This window comes from Somniosus microcephalus, chromosome 10 (genome assembly GCF_052327205.1).
Source record: "Somniosus microcephalus isolate GS21.2 chromosome 10, FLI_Smic_1.0, whole genome shotgun sequence".
Classification (NCBI taxonomy): domain Eukaryota; kingdom Metazoa; phylum Chordata; class Chondrichthyes; order Squaliformes; family Somniosidae; genus Somniosus; species Somniosus microcephalus.
The window spans coordinates 163,441,136-163,463,420 of record NC_140996.1 but is presented as its reverse complement, the minus strand read 5'-3'; the positions used below and the strand labels follow the sequence as shown (position 1 = coordinate 163,463,420).

General features: G+C 42.7%; 1 protein-coding gene across 6 annotated transcripts in view; it reads right to left on the bottom strand.

Moving 5' to 3' along the window:
- Positions 1-22,285, bottom strand: part of LOC147111808 (glutamate receptor 4) — a 235,621-nt gene that overhangs the window by 54,835 nt on the left and 158,501 nt on the right. For all 6 annotated transcript variants that reach the window (XM_085999064.1, XM_085999067.1, XM_085999062.1 and 3 more), the window contains one exon: positions 4,282-4,488. In XM_085999064.1, coding sequence (XP_085855190.1) covers positions 4,282-4,488 — 207 coding nt within the window. The remainder of the gene's footprint in view (positions 1-4,281; positions 4,489-22,285) is intronic.

Here is a 22,285-nt window from a genome sequence, read left to right as displayed (position 1 = left end):
TTACTGTTAGTTATCGATGCAATTTCAGTGAGTTACTATTAGTTACTGGTGGAATTAAAGTTCCTCCCACCTCTGTTTTTCCCCTGCGCATCATTCCCCCACCCTGGTTTTCCCCTCTTCGTCTGTTAACGGGCAGCATCCTGGTTCTTGGAACTTCTTGCACAACTGCAGCTGTCATAAAACCACGAGCAAAGATATTTAACTACCGGGGACCCAAGCTTTATCATGTAAATGCAACAACATTTCCAGCTGTCATGTGACCAGATGTCACGTGACCAGATGACACACGGTCAGATGTCACGCGGTTAGAATGTCACATGGTCAAACCTCCAGGAATGCCACCGACCAGAGTTGGCAACCCTAGCTGGAAATTTGCTCTCAGCCTGGGCTATGGTTCCCATCACTGATTGCCGTTCAGTGACCACTGCTGGAAAGTGCACTTGTGTACTTGTCCCATGAGGACAGGTTCAGGCTTGGCTAGAATGCCCTTCTGTGATAAAGTAATAAAAGACACCATGGAACCATATCCCAGCAAGAGTAAGCTTGTTCAGCAGAGGAAGAGCTGAATTTTTAAAAAGAAAAACAGAACATATCAAAATAAAACAAAATAAGGAAACATCATCTCATTTTTTAGTATAATTTCAACTGTAGAACTGAACATATATTTGCTTGTGGTGTTTTTTTAATCCCCTTAACTTAGCTGCTACAGAAAGAAATACTGCTAGCTTTCCAGTAACAGGAGTGTGATTAGTAACAACCAAGGTGTTTTTGTTTGCTATGATGGTGTCAGGAAGTCTGCACTGTTTGAATAGTGTGCATTCTGTCAGCTTCCAGCAGGAGCACATTAAAAGGTTAAAGCAGAACGACTCCTTCCACTGCACAGTGGAGCCAATCAATACGGCATGCAAGACAATTTTAGCAGGTACTTCTAAAAACCTCATTCAGAGATGTAGTAGATTTATGAAAGGAGGACATTGTCTACAATATATATCAGGCTCATTACTCTGTGTCCTTCACACTGGTCTCCTGGGGCAAGAATCCTAAAATATTCCCAAAGACACAATTGCTAAAACGCACTGATGATTTTATAAGCTTTTGCACTTTAAACTACATGAATGGGAAACAATTTAAGGGCCAGCCCCATAATTTTTCACCATGTAAACTCTATTAGGTTTCAATAAATGTTTGATTTTTATCTTTGGTGTTGCCTCTGCCAGATCTTCCTGTGTCACGCTGCATTTCCTGTTTGAGACAGCGGCTAAACAACCTTTTCCCCAGACATCTATCAACATTCCACTGTACCCGATCCATGATGTGAAAACAGCAAGCCAGGGTGAATCATTCTCTAACTTCACTTCCCTCTCTCCTTTGTTGGGAAGTTGGTCATCCTCTCTGACCTTGTCTCTGCAGGTGGGAGTTGAGTCAGGGGTGGATTTCCGCTGTGCATTGGTTGCAGCAAAATCATAAATACATTCTCTATAAGTATATTTACAATTTTGCTACACCCTAGAACTCAGAGGAAATCTTCCATGTGTGGGGAATCACGGGTCACAGCCATTGTCGCACCTGACTACATCATAGCAGAGTAAAGTGGTTTCCCAATGTACTGTGGATGTGGCCTAGGTTGTTTTGAAGTGAATATTTAGAAGGGAATGGCATTAGGAAATGAATACTTTTTTTACTTGTGTGAATAGTATAATAATTACTAGTCAATCTCCCATGGCTTTGCATTCAGGGAATCAAGATCAAGTGCAATATTCAGGTCAAGCAGGGTTGAAGAGCAGGGGATAATTGGAGAGGAATGGGGAGCTATAGAGGGAAGGGGATATGAGGGGAGAAAGGAGAGGAGGGAAGGGGATAGGAGGGGAGGAGGATGGGCAGGGGATATAAAGGGAGGGGCCGCCCAGACTTTCATCTGAACAAGGTTGAGGGGCAGATAAACCTTTCCTTCCCTCCCCGCAATCCTGAAATTTGTTTCACCAGTTGTGGAGGTGGGGGGGGGGGGGGGAGGGGCATGAGGAGGGTGTTAACTTCAGCATCTGACATCTGCAGGCCCCTAAACTGCATTCAGTGGTTGGGGGAGGGGTGCTGCAAGGATTCGCTCACAGCAGGACCCAAGGTTTGGTTGTTGCAGTCCTTCCATTGATTTAGTTGAATGGAGCTCTGTTGATTTTAATTGGGAGCATGCAGGAGGCCAGTGCATGGAATTTGCAGAACATTTCACCAGGATTATTTTAATTTTTGAAGTTATCTTTGCCTTTTAGAACAAAATGTAAAATTTATGCTCATACCATTACAATCACTCCTTCTGTGAATTGGTCCCAGGCAAGGTGTGATGCTCTTGAAATTGAAAACTGCTATCACAGGGCTACCTACAGGCATATCTGGTACTGCAGCCGGTATAATAGGTGTGCCCACAGAGCATAGGCCACCATGAAGGTTTTCAATGAAACACACACTCCAAATGTCAAATTTAATAGATATTTTAGAAGCTGGCAATTAAAATCAGAATGGGTGTTTTCAAAGGCCTCATCCTTACTCAATACCAATATAATACTCTATCACCCCCAGCACCCCTTCCCCTTCGCCTGGCACCTTCCCGTGCAAGCGCAGGAGATGTAACACCTGCCCCTATACCTCCCCCCTTCCCACTGTCCAGGACCCCAAACACCCCTTCCAGGTGAAACAGCGATTTACTTGTACTTCTCGCAATCTAGTATACTGTATTTGCTGCTCACGATGCGGTCTCCTCTACATTGGGGAGACCAAACGCAGATTGGGTGACCACTTTGCGGAACACCTCCGTTCAGTCCGTAAGGGTGACCCCGAGCTTCCGGTCGCCTGTCACTTTAATTCACCGCTCCATTCCCACTCGGACCTCACCGTCCTTGACCTCTTGTATTGTTCCACGGAAGCTCAACGTAAACTCGAGGAACAGCACCTCATCTTCCGATTAGGCACTTTGCAGCCTTCCGGACTCAATATCGAGTTTAACAATTTCAGATCATAACCTCGGCCCCTATCACATTTTTACTTAAAACATTTTTTTTCCCACCCCTTTGTTTTGGGTTTTCCCTCCCCCCCCTTCCTCTTTTTTTTTTACATGGCAGCTGCCTCTCATTCTGCCAGAACATTTCACACCTAATCTGAGCCGTCTTTTGTCTCTTTACTAGTCCTATCACCATCTCGTCTCGTTTTGAATACCTCTTAATGTCTATTCACTTCTTTTGTTCCCTCCCCAGCCCTGCCTTTCGATCTATTTCATTTCCTTTCCAGTTTTGAAAAAGGGTTAGACCCGAAACTTCGACTCAAATTCTCTCCACGGATGTTGCCTGGCCTGCTGAGTTTTTCCAGCATTTTCTGTTGTTATTTCAGATTTCCAGCATCTGCAGTATTTTGCTATCGTACCAATATAATACTCTATCTACTGAACACAAAAATGTAAAGTTTTCAGAATATCATGAAATCCCAAGATATGATTCTTTCAGTTCCCATCCCTTCATGTCAATATCCAAATTGTCTGATGTAATGTAGTTGAAGAAAGCAGAGTAATCAATTTTACCTTGTACTTTTGTCTCAAACCTCTCCCTTGCATATAGCATTACTAATATTGCTGGCCACATACGATTCAGCTCAGTTATTTCAACCATCAGCTGGAATTTTCGCAGGGGTTCCCTGGCGGGAGATCCCCGGAGAAACAGTATAAATGACTAAAAATGGCCGTTCATACCATTTCTCTGGGGGCACTGCCCATCCCTTTTCGAAGAGATCAAAAGGATCTCATGGTGTTTCAGGACTCATTTATTTCATTACTGGATTATTGGACACTACTTCTGAAAACATCTCAAACTTACCTGTATCCTTGCTTCCAGATATTTTGATGTCTATAACATCTTCCTAAGCATTTGGTATTTAGGAGTGTCAATACAAACTGCAAGTGAGCAGACAAAGGGCCAACCCATGTTTAATATAGAATTATAGACACAGAAAAGCCCTATCCATACACTTTCACACAATCCTGTTACATTTGGGTTTTAATGCAATGCGTATAGGCAGCTCTCGAAGGAGTTGAAATTCCTGTGTGTATCACATTGCCCAAATGCCTCACACGCTATTTTAACAAAAGTCACTTAAAATAAATGGGCTAATAACTTTGATAAATAGTGGATGCAAGAAATTGATACAAACGCATTAGCCAATTCACTAAAATGAACACAAGAGAAAATACAAATCCAAAAATTTAGAAACATTTTTTCCAGCTATAGTATAAAAGAAACTTACCCCATAAACAAGTTCGCCCACCATTCCATTCCAGATTTTAGTATCTGGATCTCTTGCTCCATATTTCCCATCAGGAACGATTTTAAGCTCGTACTTGATACCAATGTGCTTTGCAATTTCTGAAGCTAAATCCACACAGTAACCCTCATACTTGTCATTTCCTTCCAGAGTGTCATGATTTTTCTTCAGCATAACATATGGACCCTCCTGATAACCAAAGAACAGATTAAGTCTGCGAAGCGCAATAATAAAGTTTAAAATCATTTAGTTAGTCGTGTTAAAAGCCCTGCTTAGCAGAGGCTCTGATAAAACTCTGTACCACAGGCATTGTTCCCAGTTACAGTCAGGATAAAAATCGTTCACAATGAAAGAAAAAATTATATTTATTTTTTTGTTTTCATTCAATTTAAAGTGCACATAAGTTTTACCTCAGCAGGTCTTATCAAGAAAGACAGCATGCAACTGGAATGCTAATATAGTTAATTTACTATGGTTCTTGGAGGGCATTTAACAAGGTGCCACAACTTCCTTGATGAAGCACAAGGAGCACTAACAGTCACCTCCATTAGCATTTAAAAATTATTCTGTTTCTGGATATTTTGCTGTCTAATACATCTTCCTAAGTATTTGTAATTAGGACTGTCAATACACATTGCAAGTGAGCAGACAAAAGGCTTACCTATGTTTAATAAAGACTTATAGACACAGAAAAGCCCTTCCCTTACACTTTTGCACAATCCTGTTCAAAATTTAGGTTTTAAGACAATACAGCTGCCAGACTGGTTGGGATTCCTCTGTGTGCCACCTTGCCGAAATTCCTCACAGGAACCGCCAGCCTCTTCTCCATTTTGGAGAGCTGCCTCACAGATCCAATCCGAATGTGCCATGTTTGTTACAAAGATTAGGCGAAGCTGCCATCACTGTCTATTGGGTTCCAAGTGCCCTGAAGTAAAGTCTGGGCACTTTCCAGTTTCAATGAGATAATTTTTTCAAACTTAGCTCCTTCTTTGGGCTACTGTTGGCATCTTCTTGTGTTAGACACCTTAGGATGAACCCAGATCCATGATAATGGGACTAAAAGTCGATAAATCTCAAGGACTGGATGACCTACATCCTAGGGTTTTGAAAGGTGGCCATTGGGATAGTGGACGCATTGGTTGTCATCTTCCAAAATTCTATAGATTCTGGAACGGTTCCTGCAGATTGGAGGATAGCAAATGTAACCCCACTGTTTAAGAAAGGAGGGAGAGAGAAAACGGGGAACTACAGACCTGTTAGCCTCACATCAGTAGTCGGGAAAATGCTGGAATCTATTATAAAAGACGCAATAACGGGGCACTTAGAAATTAATACAGTAAACTCTTGTTTAAACGGCACCTAATCAACCAGAATTCTTTAATAATCGGCAAAATAGATAACCAGTAATCTTGCCGAATCCATCCATTTTCGTTTTTACGAGTCCGAGTTTCCCGCGGTGGCCGAGTTAGTCACTGGTTTTTATTTTTTTTGTGTTAAAAATTGCCTACCTCTCTGTTATCTGGAATTTTTAATCAACCGGCACCATCCCGGTCCCGTCAGTGCCGGATACGAAAGAGTTTACTGTAGTAAGATTGGGCAGAGTCAACATGGATTTATGAAAGGGAAGTCCTGTTTGACAAACCTACTGGAGTTCTTTGAGGATGTAACTAGTGTAGTAGACAAAGGGGAACTGGTGGATGTGGTGTATTTGGATTTTCAGAAGGCTTTCGATAAGGTCCCACACAAGAGGTTGGTGAACAAAATTAGGGCACATGGAATTGGGGGGAAACATACTAGCATGGATTGAGAATTGGTTAACAGACAGAAAACAAAGAGTAGGGATAAATGGTTTTTTTTTCAGGATGGCAGGCTGTGACTAGTGGGGTACTGCAAGGATCGGTGCTTGGGCCCCAGCTATTCACAATCTATATCAATGATTTGGATGAGGGGATTAAATGTAACATTTCCAAATTTGCTGATGATACAAAGCTAGGTGGCAGTGTCAGTTGCGAAGAGGATGTGAAAATGCTTCAAGGGGATCTCGACAGGCTCAGTGAGTAGGCGAGAACATGGCAGATGGAATATAATGTGGATAAATGTGAAGTTATCCACTTTGGTAGAAAAAACAAAAAGGCCGAGTAGTTCCTAAATGGTGAAAGATTGGGGAATGCAGATGCTCAAAGGGACCTGGGTGTCCTTGTACATGAGTCACTGAAAGTGAATATGCAGGTGCAGCAAGCCATTAGGAAGGCAAATGGTATGCTGGCCTTCATTACAAGAGGATTTAAGTACAGGAGTAAAGAAGTCTTACTCCAATTATATAGGGCCTTGGTGAGACCACACCTGGAGTACTGTGTACAATTTTGGTCTCCTTACCTAAGGAAGGATATACTTGCCATAGAGGAAGAGCAACGAAGGTTCACGAGATTGATTCCTGGGATGGCGGGACTGTCGTATGAGAAGAGATTGAGTAAACTAGGCCTGTATTCTCTTGAATTCAGAAGAATGAGAGGGGATTTCGTTGAAGCATACAAAATTATTACAGGGCTTGATAGGATGGATGCTGGGAGAATGTTTCCCTTAGCTGGGGAGTCAAGAACCAGGGGCCACAGCCTCAAGATAAAGGGTAGGCCATTCAGGACTGAGATGAAAAGAAATTTCTTCACACAGAGGGTGGTGAATCTTTGGAATTCTCTACCACAGAGGGCTGTGGAGGCTCAGTCATTGGGTATATTCAAAACATAAGTCAATAGATTTCTGACTAGTAAGGGCATCAAGGGATATGGCGATAGGGCCAGTGAATGGAATTGAGGCAGACGATCAGCCATGATCTCATTGAATGGCGGAGCAGGCTCGAAGGGCCGGATGGCCTATCCTGCTCCTATTTCTTATGTTCTTACTATGTGTGAGAGTGTATCTGCATATGTGCGTGTGTGCTGGGAGAGGGACTTCCAAGGTTCATTAAATTTATTCTCCCAGTCACTTGGAACCCAACAGACTGAGATGACTTCTTCACCTGGTGCCAATAACCAAGATTCTATGAACAGTACAGGTTAGGATGGTGATCAATGTACCCATGCCAGGATCCAGCAGGGTCTCGTATGTTAATCTGAGAATGAAAGGGATCAAGAGCTGCCAAGTTTCTGGTGATGGATTTGACCTTTTTAACAATCATGACCCATTAGGATTTGATCTGAAAGGCTGGTCCTGAAAATGCCATTACTAAAATGTTATGCTCTGGAATTTCAGGAAAAGAAGGCATTGTTCTGATTGTTCTTAGATTAGTCATTACATTTAAGGGTTGTTTCTAGCCTGTTTTGTTGGATTTTTTGTTCTGGTCCAAGGACAGTCAGATATATATTCTGGCTCAACCCAAACTACCTGGGTATTCATTTTTTCATTGTGGAAAAGGGATCTATGAACTTTGCTCATTATGAAATACCTTTTTTATATATATATTTTACATCTCATGTTGGTATTGTATTGCCTACACTGAATGTTTTTATACACATTTCATCATCATTGCTATTACAGATATCACTTGGGAATTATTGTTGATATATCACACATTTTACTTTTATTTCTGGTTTGTCAAAAAAGTAAAATCATTTTCTTTCTGAAATATATATTTAGATCACAAATTATTTACACCACTTTATAAAAACTTTTATAAGGTTATATAAATAAAGACGTGCATTACTGAAGAATAAGCCACTACTATAATCTGTTCACCTTCGCTCTGCACTGTGGGGGTTTCTGTGATTTCTGTGAATTGTGTACACCTTGCTATTCATTATTGTATTATCAATCCAGGTGGTCACAAAATGTAAGGGGCTCAGGTGCTGCGAAGCACTTCTAGTGACAATAATTCATTTAACCTCAGCCATGGAGTCTATTAAAGAAAGACTTCCATTTATACAGTTTCTTTCACGACCACTGGACGTCCCAAAGTGCTTTACAGCCAATGAAGTTCTTTTTGAAGTGTGTCACTGTTGTAATGTGGGAAACATGGCAGACAATTTGCGCACATCAAGCTCCCACAAACAGCAATGTGATAATGACCAGATAATCTGCTTTAGTGATGTTGATTGAGGGATAAATATTGCCCAGGACACCAGGGATAACTCCCCTGCTCTTCTTCGAAATAGTGCCATGGGATCTTTTACATCCACCTGAGAGAGCAGACGGGACCTTGGTTTAATGTCTCATCCAAAAGACGGCACCTCAGACAGTGCAGCACTCCCTCAGTACTGCACTGGAGTGTCAGCCTAGATTTTTGTGCTCAAGTCTCTGGAGCGGGACTTGAACCTGCAACTTTCTGACTCAGAGGTGAGGATGCTACCACTGAGCCACAGCTGACAATAAACCACTCAGAATTTGACCAGAAACAGATGTGTTGGCTCTGCAGTGTTTAAATACTGGGAACTACATATCAAGCAGAAAAGGAGCTCCAGTGGATCATCAAACTAGAGTTGCTAAAGAGTTGCACCAAAAAAAAGTAATGAGAACAATCGGAAACTAAATTTAAAGTAAATGGGTTAATGCTTCCACTAAAATAACAGAGAGGAAGTTCAAATGCATTAGTGTTTGACTGCTAGTACCATGCAGTGTAATTTTAAAGACTTTAAATAGAGTGATAAGTTCAAAAGTGACCACAATGCCCAAACAAATACTATATGAGGTAAAGTCCCAAAGGCCAAGATTCAGATGGATCTGCTCTGCTGCCACAAGTGCAGTGGAGTGGAAAGCTCATCCCTTCAAAGGGAAGGATGCAAATCCCAAGGACATGGTTAGGGTGGGTCACCTGAGCCTGTAAGGATGCTTTGGAGGCCCCCTCCCCAATTTGCCGGTGAATTGAAGCATCTGACCACTGCTCTGCTAAGGGAACTCAGAGACTCATTCTAGGACCAAAGGAAAATGTAAACCTTTCAGTCTTCAGCTCCCAAGGGAGACAGAATGCCTTTTTATTACCTTATAGTCTAGGCCACATACAAGGGCCTCAGTGGAATTCCTGCCAGCTCTCAGTTAATGAGAGTTCTGATGCCTTGTAAGTGCATACTGAGCAGAATTCCCAGAGTATCCAGGTAACATCCCCAGACAGGCTCTCTTGACGTAAGGGAATGGGCAGAAGACGCACTCACTCCCCTCCATCAGATTTTACAGAATCCTGGCAGAACCAGGTGAACCTGCAGTTGGAGAATCTGCCCATTCTGGCACCTGATCAGAATTTCAGACCCCCAGTTTTAACTAGTGCACAAAATTAGGAGAATCTTTATAGAAAGTGGGCGTGAAATTACAGTGATTAAATAGAGATCAAATTGCTTAATACATTAGCGATCTGCCCACTCCCTAGAAGTGCAGACTTCGTATTGATAGACAAGTGGTAAAATATGCGTGATGCAGTTCTAGCTAAATAGTCTTGTCTGCGGAGAGACTGCAGCGTTATCAATATCAGGATGCAGTGTCTAGGCACAAAAAGAAGGCAACAGCACTTTCACAGCTGGTTCTAGACTTATGTTATTGTTGTGTCCTGTCACACAGTGGAACTGTGATTGCTGTGTATTTTAGTACAGGCTCAAAATCCAATCTGTTCAACTGATGTGATAATTAACCTGCTAATTGTTGTCTTACAATAACTGAATTACACACAATATGATTTGATAATGTCATGGTGCAGATTATTTAATTCCTACTGCACAAGATTCATAAAATTAGTTAATGTCTCCAACTGATGAAAAAACTAGTAGGTTATGAAAAAGATAAACATTCTAACATAACTGTTAGAATTTAATTTATCTATTTCACAGAAAATGCTTAATTTTTTTTCTTCCAATTTACTCCCTCTCTTCTTCCTTTCCTGATGATTTTGAATCCTTGTTGGACTCTGTTTCCAGCAGGTACAGGAGGCATCTGGTACCTCACTCAGTGGCCACTCTTCAAGAGTGGGCCTAGACAGTGAAGGTCGGGCATGGTTTGCGACCATGGGAGATGAGGGTTATCCACATACATGCATTTCCAGCAGGGAACAGTGACCAAGAGTAGGAATACTCTGTGATTGTTTTTCCTTCCCCAACCCAAATGGCTGAGGCCAATAATAGCATCCCTCTCTGCTGCCCTGGATAATCAGTTAGCTGAGCTCAAGCTGTGGACTGGGGATTGAACTTGGGACCTTCTTGCTGTGTATGGCTCAGCTATTCATTGCAGAAACTCACTGGATAGGATTCACAAAATAGTAATAAGGATGATTCTGGGATTTAGGCCGCTAAGTTATGAGGAAAGACACGTAGATCTGAACTTGTTTTCATTGGAGAAAAGAAGATTGAGGGGCATGATTGCTATCTTTAAAATATTGAGAGATGTAGATGATAAGGAGGCTATTTGACTTGGACTGTGAGCACAGCACTGAAGGTTTAAAATTAACAAACTTGTTATCAGACTAAAGACTAGAAGAAACTTTTGTCCTACATTGAAAAGCAAAAGCAGTTGAAGTTGAGTTCACTAACTTATTCAAAACAGAGCTGGATCAATATTTAGTTGGGAATGGCAATGGAGGCTATCGGTAGACTTATGGACAGTGGTGATCAAATATTCCGTACAGTAAGGTGTATGTGGATATAGAAGGTGTTGACTGAATGACCTTTTCCTGTTTCATTCTTATGTTCTTATGAATAATTTTTTTTTAACAATAATTCCGTTAATCTCAGATGATGCTTATATCAACCATGCAGAAGCTGAACAAGAATACTGTTATGATCCCACCTCATTATTTCTATTTATTAGTCCTGCAACTGCAATAAGGAAAAGCTAATTGACATCTGTAATACTTCTGGCTGTGTTCAGGCACATGAATGGCACTGCTGGTGAAACTCCTGATGAAATGAATATAATTCTTGATGATTATACAGTACTGGGAAAGGCATATTTGATACTGGTACTATGACACAACATTCAACACTCCATTTACCTGTTAACCAGTCTTTGATATGATGGTGTCACTTGCCATATTGAATACTGCATTATGATAGCTAAAATGAAGCTTCTGATAATGAAATATTGGCACTTGGTTTAAAAATAATGGCTTAAGCCAAGTTATGCATGAAATACAGAATCGGCTGTGCTCTGATTTTGGTGGGGATTTTAATCAATTTCCAGCAGTGAAAGGCAAAAATATCTTTTAACCAAACAAGAACCAGAATAAATCAAACGTCTAATTAACAAGGTGCTGCCTGTGGGCAAATATAAGCTGATAAAACATAAATTATGAGACAGGGAAATGATCAAGTATTTGCAGACACAATAATAAATAGAATGACTGGTAGTGACATGCAAATGATTCATATTGATGTGTTTTTTCATCACAAGGATGAATATAGATGAGATAATTCGGCCCATCTAGCTTATCCTTCCATAATAAATTTCATCGCTCCCATCACAGCATCAAATTAACTCGTGACTGACCCTAGTACTGTCTCTGATTCAGTTTGCCTCTTTGCATGGATTAAATGTTAGCAAACTCACATTGAGGGATACTGAAAATGAGCCTCTGGTGTTTCCGAAAATGTCACTGGAGATAGTCACAAAATGCCAAAGGCAGTCTAATAGACATTTCTAATGTCTTCAAACATAGTTTATGTGAAGAGCAAAACTACAAATGCTAATTGAAGCCAGGTATATAATGACTGTAAATACAAATACTATTGATGAATTAGTGAATTAGATGGTTATAAATAAATGGTATTGTGGCAATGGCATACATGTATAGATTCAGTTTGAGGATGAGAAGGTTGGATAAAAACCTGTGCAGATTTATGATGCAAAGTAAAGAAATCAGACATAACTGGGCAATGGAGCCACCACAAAATACTGTGATTGGAAAGGATAGGGACAGGTCAACCGACAAGTAATGTGCTCCTTGTCGACATTGCTTCAAGTACTACACTATGTAAATACTTGGTTAGTTCACATAACTAAGTGAATGAGAAAGAGAGAATACATGACTGGAACACAATTTATCAATATTACAGAACTGTTAAACAAAAATCAGAAAGAAGTGTCCCTGTATGTGCTGCAATATGTTATGCTCCACCTCATCACTTCCATTTATTTGTCCCACTGCTGTAATAGGGAAAGGCTAATTGACTTTTGTGATACATTAGGCCGTGTTCAGACACATGGGAGTAGATATTCATCTTCACTGCCTGAGCGGTAATCTGGTGGAGTGGATTGCTTGACCTTTATAGAACCCGCCCGATTTTCATTCCATTGGGGTAGCATTTTGTTTGCATTGCCTGGACTATAATCTGGTGGAGTGGATCGGCAGCCTTTTACAGAACCCACACAATTTTCATTCCATTGATTTCAATGGAAATCAGATTACCGCCCAGGTGATAAAGATGAAAATCTACCCCATTGATTTCAATGGAATGAAAATCGGGCAGGTTCTATACAGAGCGGGCAATTCACTCCAACAGATTACCTCCCAGGCAGCGAAGATGGAAATCTATCCCATGAATGGCTTTGCTGGTGAAAACTCTGAGGAAATGGAAATAATAATGAATGCATATTCCATTATTGGATATGATATTTATGCAATGGGTCGATTGAACCATTAGTGAAGCTATATACACCGGTCAGGTAAATATCATGCCTACTATATCCCTAATGTGTTTTTGGTATTAACAGAAATGACAGAGTTGTAATCAACTTCCACCAGTGAATGTTAGGAATATATTTGAACCAAACAGGATAATATTTATAGTCTAATTATAATTAACAAGTTGCTTTCTGTGGGGCAAATATAAGTTGATGAAGCAGAAAGTATGAGATAGGAAGATGATCGAGCCATTGGCTGACACAGTAAATAGGATGGCTAACAGTATTTTGCAACCAATTAATATTGATGTATTTTATTCATGAGTTTTCAGCGTACTCACAGAAGCAATTTATCTCTTTACAGAAAATTATGACACAGATGACTTAAAAGCTAAATAGCATTAATAGACACTAAAAGTGGGCCTTTGATGCTGTTTGGGTGTGCAATTTTCCCTAACATATGTGTGAAGGGAAGATACTTGTTTGAGATTAAACAGTTTTCATTCCCCGCAGTGCCATAAATGTGAAGGTTCTACCTCATGGATAATACATTATGTAGGATATGATTTATGCCACAAATGGGCTGACTTGATAATTCACAAGTGATGAAATCCTGAATGAGTGATGGTCAGTGTCATAAATGGGACACAAATGACACCTGATGGGGTTTAATAATGTATTCAGGTTATACATATTGAAACTAAATAGGTAAAGTTAATCTTGCAAAGGAGTGAAAAAGATATTTTTAATTGTCTATTATGTTCTTTTCTGCTTTGGTACCAACATAGCTTCATGCAGTGTGAGTGCTCATTAGTCTGTCGTTGTGTAGTGTATATTTAGAATGTTTTTATTTTGAACATTCTTTTTACACTTATTTTCAAAGGAAAATTGTTCCAGTAATTGAAATGTGATGTGATTACCGTGGAACATTTGATGGAAATTAGGTCAGCTTGCAATATAAGATCTCATCTGGATGTGACCTGCAGCTGGGGTCTCATTATTAATGATTCCTATTCTGTCTGATTGCCATCTTCACGCAGTAATATGTGAAATGCAATGGCTGAGGATGGAACTTTGCACCCTACTTGCTGTTGACAGAGTAGGTGGTAGTGGTGGTGAATGTGTGTATAGTTTTTCATATTGTGTAGTTACTTTGCTAATGCATGGAAAATATTTCTAAAAGTTTGTCTGTCCTTGCCGCAGACCTTTTGTGTGCATGATGAAAACATCAGTGATGAACAGTGACTGATGGACTTTGCCAGTCCCCAGGGCGTCACATGCCGTTAAAAATTCACTGTCTAAAAGATGTGAGGGGATGAACAGGTGGGGCTCAAATGACACTGTATTTCAAATTCATGCACTGAGTTGGGAGTTAGTGCTGTTTCCTCTCTTGCTCTCTAGAAAAAGATGATAAGGGAATGCTATTAGGAAGGAGGGCTACCCCAGGCACAATTCAGCAAGTGAAAAGATAAAATATAACTACTTAGTAGAACTAGTAGTTGTATAGCTTTTCTCTCTCATCTTTTGAGGAAGTATCTAGACTCTACAGGCGCCACATTGTAACAATAACATGATTGTAATCAAGAGCTCACTATCTGGGAATTTTGTTCACTACATGGTGAGCATGTGGCAGCATTCCTGAGAGTGGCCCTCAACCAGAATATTCGATGGTTTGTGTCCTTTAGCAAGTCAAAGGAAAAGTAATTTGGGGTTTAAACTAATTTCACCCCCTACCTCTCTGACCAAGCTTCCGATCACCCTTCCTAATATATCCTTCTTTGTCCATTTTTTTCTTATGCCTCTGTGAAACGCTTTGAAATGTTTTTCGATATTAAAGATTCTGTATACATGCAAAATGTTATTGTGTTCCATTATTCAATCCATACAATGAAATGAACCACTGAGATGTACCTAGTAATTGCATAGAGTGATTACTTTGTTTTATTGTCAATGAGCATATTTTAAAGTATTTTTATTTAATATTTATTTTTAAAAATTTTGGAGTGTACATTTTTGCCTAGATTGACTGTTGCTGTCCATCTTTTTTGATAATTACTATTGTGAAATCAATTACTGAATGATTGAGGGACTAATTATGGAACTCTTTCAGAGGACCAAACTAACAAACTACTTCACCCAGCTAGTTAATTTGTACATAATTACAATATATATCGGGTCTTGCCTGCCACAATCCATGTAATCTCCATAATCCTCAGCGGGGGTGGCTTTCAAAGGGCTGCAGTCTCATCATGACTGCTGAGGCCAATATTGTTCTGCCTTTTGTAAAGTCTGTGTGTTATATTGCGAATTATTACACAGACTACAAGAGTAAACTTTAACAGGACTTTACTATTCGAAGGTCAGGGCGAATCTGCCCAATAACTCATTACACAGCACTTATATACCGGTGTGGTCACCACCGGTATTACAGTATACAGCAGCCAAGATAAAGTAGTGCAACCCCTAAAATAGTTCTCTTAAAGGTGGACGGTTACATACAATAGTTCTCTTAAAGGTAGAACGTTACACACACTACAATCCTCCCTTTTTAGCTTACAATATACCTATTCCCCATTAAACATAACATCATAACATATATCCAACTTCATGTAAAAACAGTTCACAGATGCAGTCTCTGCGGAAAACAGTTCACAGATTCAGTCTCTGCGGAAGCGCCTCCTGCGCTTCCTGACTCGGTCCGGATAATGCCTCGGTGGTGTAGTAGGTTCACGTTGCTGGGGTGACTCATCTAATAGTCCCTCACTAGACTTAACAGCTTGAACTTCCGTAACTTCAGAACCAGCCTTGCTGACTTCTAAAGGCTCGAGTACCTTGGGAAGTTTTTCTACTTCCAAACGGATTTGACTCAGTTCGGAAGGACCACGTGCGTGACCTGGTAGAGGTGATAATGGTTCAGATGGGTCATCATCTTCTGCTTCGTCTTTTCCTTTTCTGCTTCTTGGAGACTCTCTGGGCTCCACTGTCAACTGCCAGCTGCATGCACAGTTCCTCCTTCTCTTCCTCCTTTTTCCATAGTAGCGCCACCACCTCCCGGTGTTCCTTAGACTTTTTGTGATTCTTCATGGTTTTTGCACTTTGGGAGTTTTCATCACAAGCTGGGCAGAACAGGTCATCGTAATATTCGGTGTCGTCCAACAGGTCATGGTAATATTCGGTGTCGTCCTGAGCTAGGCCAGCGAGAGGGTCTTCTATTTCCTCCATACCCAGCTGGACGTTAGCCAGCTTTTGTTCCAAATCCAGACATCTTTCCTGAAGAGACTTCTTCATGCGTTCAGCTTCATCCAGCTTTTTCTGGGCTTTCTGCAAGTCTTTTACTAATGACATCATTTGTGATTTCAATACTTCAACTTCATTCGGAGATTGATTGATCGGACTATTCAATCCCTCTACTGGAGCAGCTGTTTCAGCATTCTGTTGTTCTACATTGACGTGAGTCAGCGTACTTTTGGCATCCAAGGGCTGCTCTGCTGCAGTCTTCTCAGTCTGTGTTGCAACCTCAGCTATTTCAATAACTTTTGAGAGCTCCGAACCCCTTTCCTTTGAAGATTGAAGCTCGTGTTCAAGTTCTTCCCATTTCAGAGTCTTGTCCCTCAGCATATGAAGGAGTTGGCTGACCGTTAACTCTTCTGACATCAGACGTTTCCCAGTATCGTCATCCTGTGTTTTTGACGGATAGGCTACAGGGCTGTTTGTAACCTTGCACTGGGGCCCCTTTGCTGCTTTTAATTCTCCATCATCTGCAGCCTCCACCATTCGAATTTCAACAAATGAATCGTCCGGTGATGCTGCACCCAACTTCAGTAGGAGCTCGGAATTCATGGCAACCAAATCAGCCTTTTCTGCCTGCAACCTGCTAACAAGCGCCTTCAGTTGCTGAACATCTTGCTCCACCAGATTAGAGCACGCACCTTCAGAAACCGAATCAGCTTTGATTCATTTGGCCTCCTCGCGCAGACGGTTTGTGTGCTCCTGCTCCATTTTCTCCATCAGCTGCTTCTGTTGTCTTTCCAGATTCTCCCACTCTGTGTCAAAGAACTTTTTTGTTGCATTCATCTCTTGCTCAAGACGGCGAATCATTTGTTCTAATTGCTGTTGTAGTTTGAAATGGAGTTGAGTTCGAGCCCGGTGTTCCTCAGAAATGTGCATGTCTGTAGACTGGACAGACTCAGAATTCTCTGTCAAACTATGTTGTTGTTCAGTGGAATTCTGTTCTGAAACTTTGTTCTCCTCTGAAGCATAAGCATTTATGCACTCCTTCGTTTTTCCAACATTAGTCTGCAAGTCCATTTTAGCCTTGTCTTTTGCACATGGGTTGGTCTTACCATCATCAGTTCCAGAGTCTGAGCTGATTGTCTTCACCGAGTTCTCACTCTTTATGGCTTTTAGGAAGTGCCAGCCCATATTTATTTTCTTGATCCACTCCCGTCCCAGAAGTGGTGGACCCCCCTCAGGTAGTACATATAAGTCCATTCCTTGGTGTTCTTTGCCCTTGTCTCTCACCTTGACTTTTATCTTTCCGATGGGGTATACTCTTCGCCCCGTGTATGTCTGCAATACAATCTTGGTATCTCTCAAGGGAATATGTGAGAATAGCCTCTTGTAGTCCTTTCGGTTTATGACTGTTAGGGCTGATCCTGTGTCCAATTCCATTTTCACTTGGACTCCGGCTATTTTGAGCGTGACCCAGATAATTTGTAGGTCAGCTTCCTTACTCGCATTGTGAATTCTCAGACTACCCAGTTCCTGGCTGTTGGAGTCTGAATCCGAATTCTGTTCATCTGAATTCTTCTCAGCCACCTTGTGTACCTTGCTGTACTTTTCCTGCGGTGATTTTTTTTGTTGCTGGTCTTCTTTCCTGACCGGCATACTTTAGCTATGTGACCAAGCTTGCCACATTTTCTACATTCCTGGGTTTTAAACCAGCATTGGTTCTGGTCGTGTGTTGTCTTCCCACAACGATGACATTTCGTTGTACCCAAAGTCATTTGATCCACGCTGAGTACCGCTGCCTTCAGCTGCATTTCCGCAGTGCCTCTCGCTGCGGCTTCGTGCGATGCTGCAATAAGGACAGCCTTATCAAGTGTAAGATCGTTCTCTTCAAGCAGTCGCTTTTGTGTTCCTTCCTTCGACAACCCGCACACAAACTTGTCTCTCAATGCCTCTGTCAGATTTTCCCCAAACTGACAGTATTTCGCTAGTCTACGCAGTTCAACCAAGTATTCCGCGTTGCTTTCCTCTTTCCGTTGCGTTCTCGCATAAAATTTGAATCGTTCCGCCAACATCAGCGGTGTGGGGTTCAAATGATCCTTCAGGACAGCAACAATATTAGCGAAAGTCTGATCCGCCGGTTTAGCTGGTGATAGAAGATGCTTCAATAGCCCGTATGTCTTCGCCCCCATTGAGTTTAGTAAGGTTAGAGCTTTATCATCATCTGCTATTTTACTGGCCTCACAATATATCTCGGTGCGTTCTACATACGTGGCCCAATCTTCCACCTCGGAATCGAAGTCGTTGATGTTACCATGCTTAGGCATCTTCACTATCTTTCTGAGAAACAACAACAAATTTGTTCGTTACTTTTTTTTTTCCAAAAATGGCGGTTTCCCGCGCTTGTCTTCTTCCCCGCCCACTTTCAAAATGGCGGTTTCCCGCTCCTGTCTTCTTCCCCGCCTACTGGCGGCTTCCCGCGTTTCTTCCCCTGGCGGGAGGGGTAAGCTTTGCCCTCGGGCGACGACCGCTGGCTTTCGGGGTTTGCAGCCTGCGCGCCGGCTTCAGTTTATTCCGAAGCGCGAGAACAGCTGATTGCGCTCCTTGTTCCCTTCTCTCGGCAGGGCACCCGGGCGCTGGGGACAACCAGTTGGCGGCGAACAGTTCCAGCTCCCGATCCTTTATGGAAGCTGCTGTAAGCCGCTGGGCGGAGTCTCGCTCGGTCTCCCTCGCTCGGTCCCGTTCCCCCCTCGCTCGGGCTCTGTCTCTCCCGCTCGCTCGGGCTCTGTCTCTCCCTCAGCGGCTTTCAATCGTGCCTCCCAGCCCTCTCGCAGTCCGGTCCTTTCCTCCCCCGGCTGCGGCTGAGTTCTCCACGGCGCGCCGGCTTCAGTTTATTCTGAAGCTCTCCCGCTCGCTCGGGCTCTGTCTCTCCCTCAGCGGCTTCCAATCGCGCCTCCCAGCCCTCTTGCAGTCCGGTCCTTTCCTCCCCCGGCTGCGGCTGAGTTCTCCGCGGTTTGAATTATTTATTATTATCTCCCGCGCCTTACGATCCCGGTCGCAGCGCCTCGCGGCCTCGGTAGCTGCCCGGCCTTTTTCACTGGTCGCGGTCGAGCTGTCTCACGACGCTGTCGCGTCTCCCAGCCCGCTTGTAGCCCGGTCTCTCACACCGGCTGCGTTCCCGCTTGTAGCCCGGTCTCTCACACCGGCTGCGTTCCCGCTTGTACCGCGGCTTCCGTGCCCTATGCTGCCCCAGTCTCAGTGCCTCTGGCCCCGACTTCTGTCCGGCTCCTTTCCCCTGGCCGTGGTCGAGTTCACCGCCCTTGTCCTCCGTTTCTTTTTATTTTTCCCCCCTACTCACAGTCAACGTGGCCGACTTGCTTCTCGTGGCTGATCGGCGCACTCACCACCGTGACAGAAGGGACGATCACTGCCTGTTGCTGATGGAAAGCTCCGTGTCAGAATTCTTTCTTCTTCCTTGCTCTGCAGACTCGAGTCTTCTCTCAGCAGAACGACGAGGGCGGATGCCTCTTCTCGACGCTCGTTAACTGCTTCGGATGTATCGCTGCCGCAGGGTAAGATCGAACTCGTCGCCACTGTAAAGTCTGTGTGTTATATTGCGAATTATTACACAGACTACAAGAGTAAACTTTAACAGGACTTTACTATTCGAAGGTCAGGGCGAATCTGCCCAATAACTCATTACACAGCACTTATATACCGGTGTGGTCACCACCGGTATTACAGTATACAGCAGCCAAGATAAAGTAGTGCAACCCCTAAAATAGTTCTCTTAAAGGTGGACGGTTACATACAATAGTTCTCTTAAAGGTAGAACGTTACATACACTACACCTTTAACCAAAAGTAAACCTAGTCGTCTTACTGCTTGTATTATTAGCTTACATTATTATAATAATAGACGTTATCATAGCATGAAGAATGTCAAATATTTATGATTTGAATAAAATATGAGGGAAACCAAAATTCAAAAATATCATTAAAACAGTTTTGCTTTCCCAGCTTTTTTTTTAGCATTCATATGATTGTGTGAGTGCTATTGAAATATTGTGCCAGTCTTTTAAATGAAATCAGTACACAATAAACACTGCTTGTAAACAGAGCTATATACTATTGCTACATGGTAGCAATGACTGAGTTAGAAATGAATGTGAACTTTGTAACAATTTGGTGTTTTAGACATGTGGCTTTGACTATGTATTAAAATGAGCACTACAGGTTTGAGAACCTTTAATTAAATGACACTATTTGCTGCAATTTTTTTGTAATACCGATAATCAACATGAGTAACAATTGTGCAGAATCCGAGGTGTGGGAACATATCAAGGTATAGTCCCAGACAGACAAATTCAGACAACAGAGCTCAGAGGTTTAGTTACGGCGCCCTGTAATCATCCAGGGCGCCCTGCCTGAACCAAGCATTAGGCTCACTGGGGGAGAAATTGGGTACCTTTGCACCTCCCGTTATCATCTCCGGGGAGGGGGGGGCGATAACACTTACCGACCAGGCGCGGCGAGAAGATCGACTCCCTCGATATTTAGCGGGAGGTTTGTGGCGGCGGTATGGCGTTGCGCCCCGACCTCCTTTGCGGAGATCATGATGTCATCGCCATGCGCATCGCCCCGGACCCAACCTTCGGTTCCGCCCCCTGCAGCATTGCCGGGTGAAAACACCGACAGATGCAGGAGGCGTTCATCGGGAGGCCGGGCACTTTGGGGACGATACTTAAAAGCGAGGTGGCCGAGGTAAATAACAAAAAGTCTGAAATGCTGGTTCTGTTTTTTTTCCAGTTTTCTTCTCCAGCGATCGATCAGCCCGGCACTCTGCTGCTGTGCATCGGGCTCATCGGGCCGGATCGCGGCTGCTGTTGGGGACCAGGTAAGTTTTTTCCTTACAGAGCCTGCAGCGATGGCCCTTCCCTTTAAGGGAGGGAAGGAGCCTTCCAACGCGGTAATGCTGCACGGCCCATTGTTCAGAGCTGCTCACCTACCGCCCGCCTGCTGCCTGTTGCACTCCAGGAATGAAGTGGAGTGCTTGATTTAGCATCACACTTCCTGGAGCACAAAACTGAATTTTTTAAAAGTTGAAAGACATTTTAAAAGTTAGCGCACCAAACGGGGCTAAAATGAATTTCTCCCCCACTGTCTTTGCAACTTAGTGGCCTAATGCCTATTTCAGGCCCCTTTGCTAAATTGGATCACGACTGACTGCAGAATGCACCATGCATGCTGCGATTAGCTGTCTAGGGTGCACAGCAGCCAAACCAGTTGTCCTTAAAGGGACTGTTGGCAGCAGCCACCAGAAAGGTAAGCACCAAGTGTTATACTTACCTGAATGTGTGCTGCTGCCGGTCCTTGCTTGCCCCCTTTCCTATTGCCTTCACACCCCTGACCGTACCTGCTACCCTTGGCTGGAGACTGGCTGATCTCACTTCCCCCCAACCCTGACGATCGGCGAGCTGCCTCTGGGACCACAACTGGTGTCCCCAGTTCGCCGGTAATATATAATTGAGGCCGGTGGACCAATTTTCCGTGGTCCTGCCACTGGCCTTTTTAGGCGCTGCAGCAGTCACTGCACCTGGATCTACTTTCTGGGCCTTTGGACCTAATCTACAGCTGCCCTGGGAGCATCAGATTCATTCGCCAGCATTGCTGCTCTACCACGATAAACACAAAACCTCGAGTTATTTTATGTTAAAGTTGCATGGTCACTTACCATTTATTTTTGTTATTTGTCTCTAATTTAGCAGAACTGTTACTGTTAGGAACTGCAGCCAGCTCCCCTGAATTTAATGTAATCGAGGCTACCACCCTTTTGCTTTTCATCTTCAGACCTGTACCCAGTGAGATTCTATGAATGACTTCCTGCTTTGCAAATAATTTGTGGTGCCCAAATTATTTTGGGCCTAATTTACAGTGCATTTGCAATATACAAGGGGTAATTTTCAGATAGCACGCTTCTGGTGAGTGCATATCAGAAATTTTGTACACACAATGCATGATTTTATGATCATTTAAATTAATTGTGCATAGAGCAGGCGGACTTTCTGATATGCACTCCAGTCAGGCAATGCACTGCTGCTGAGAATGCAAAGTTAGAAAGTGAGCCTTATTGTTCTAAACATTAAGGGACTTTACACTTACGACTT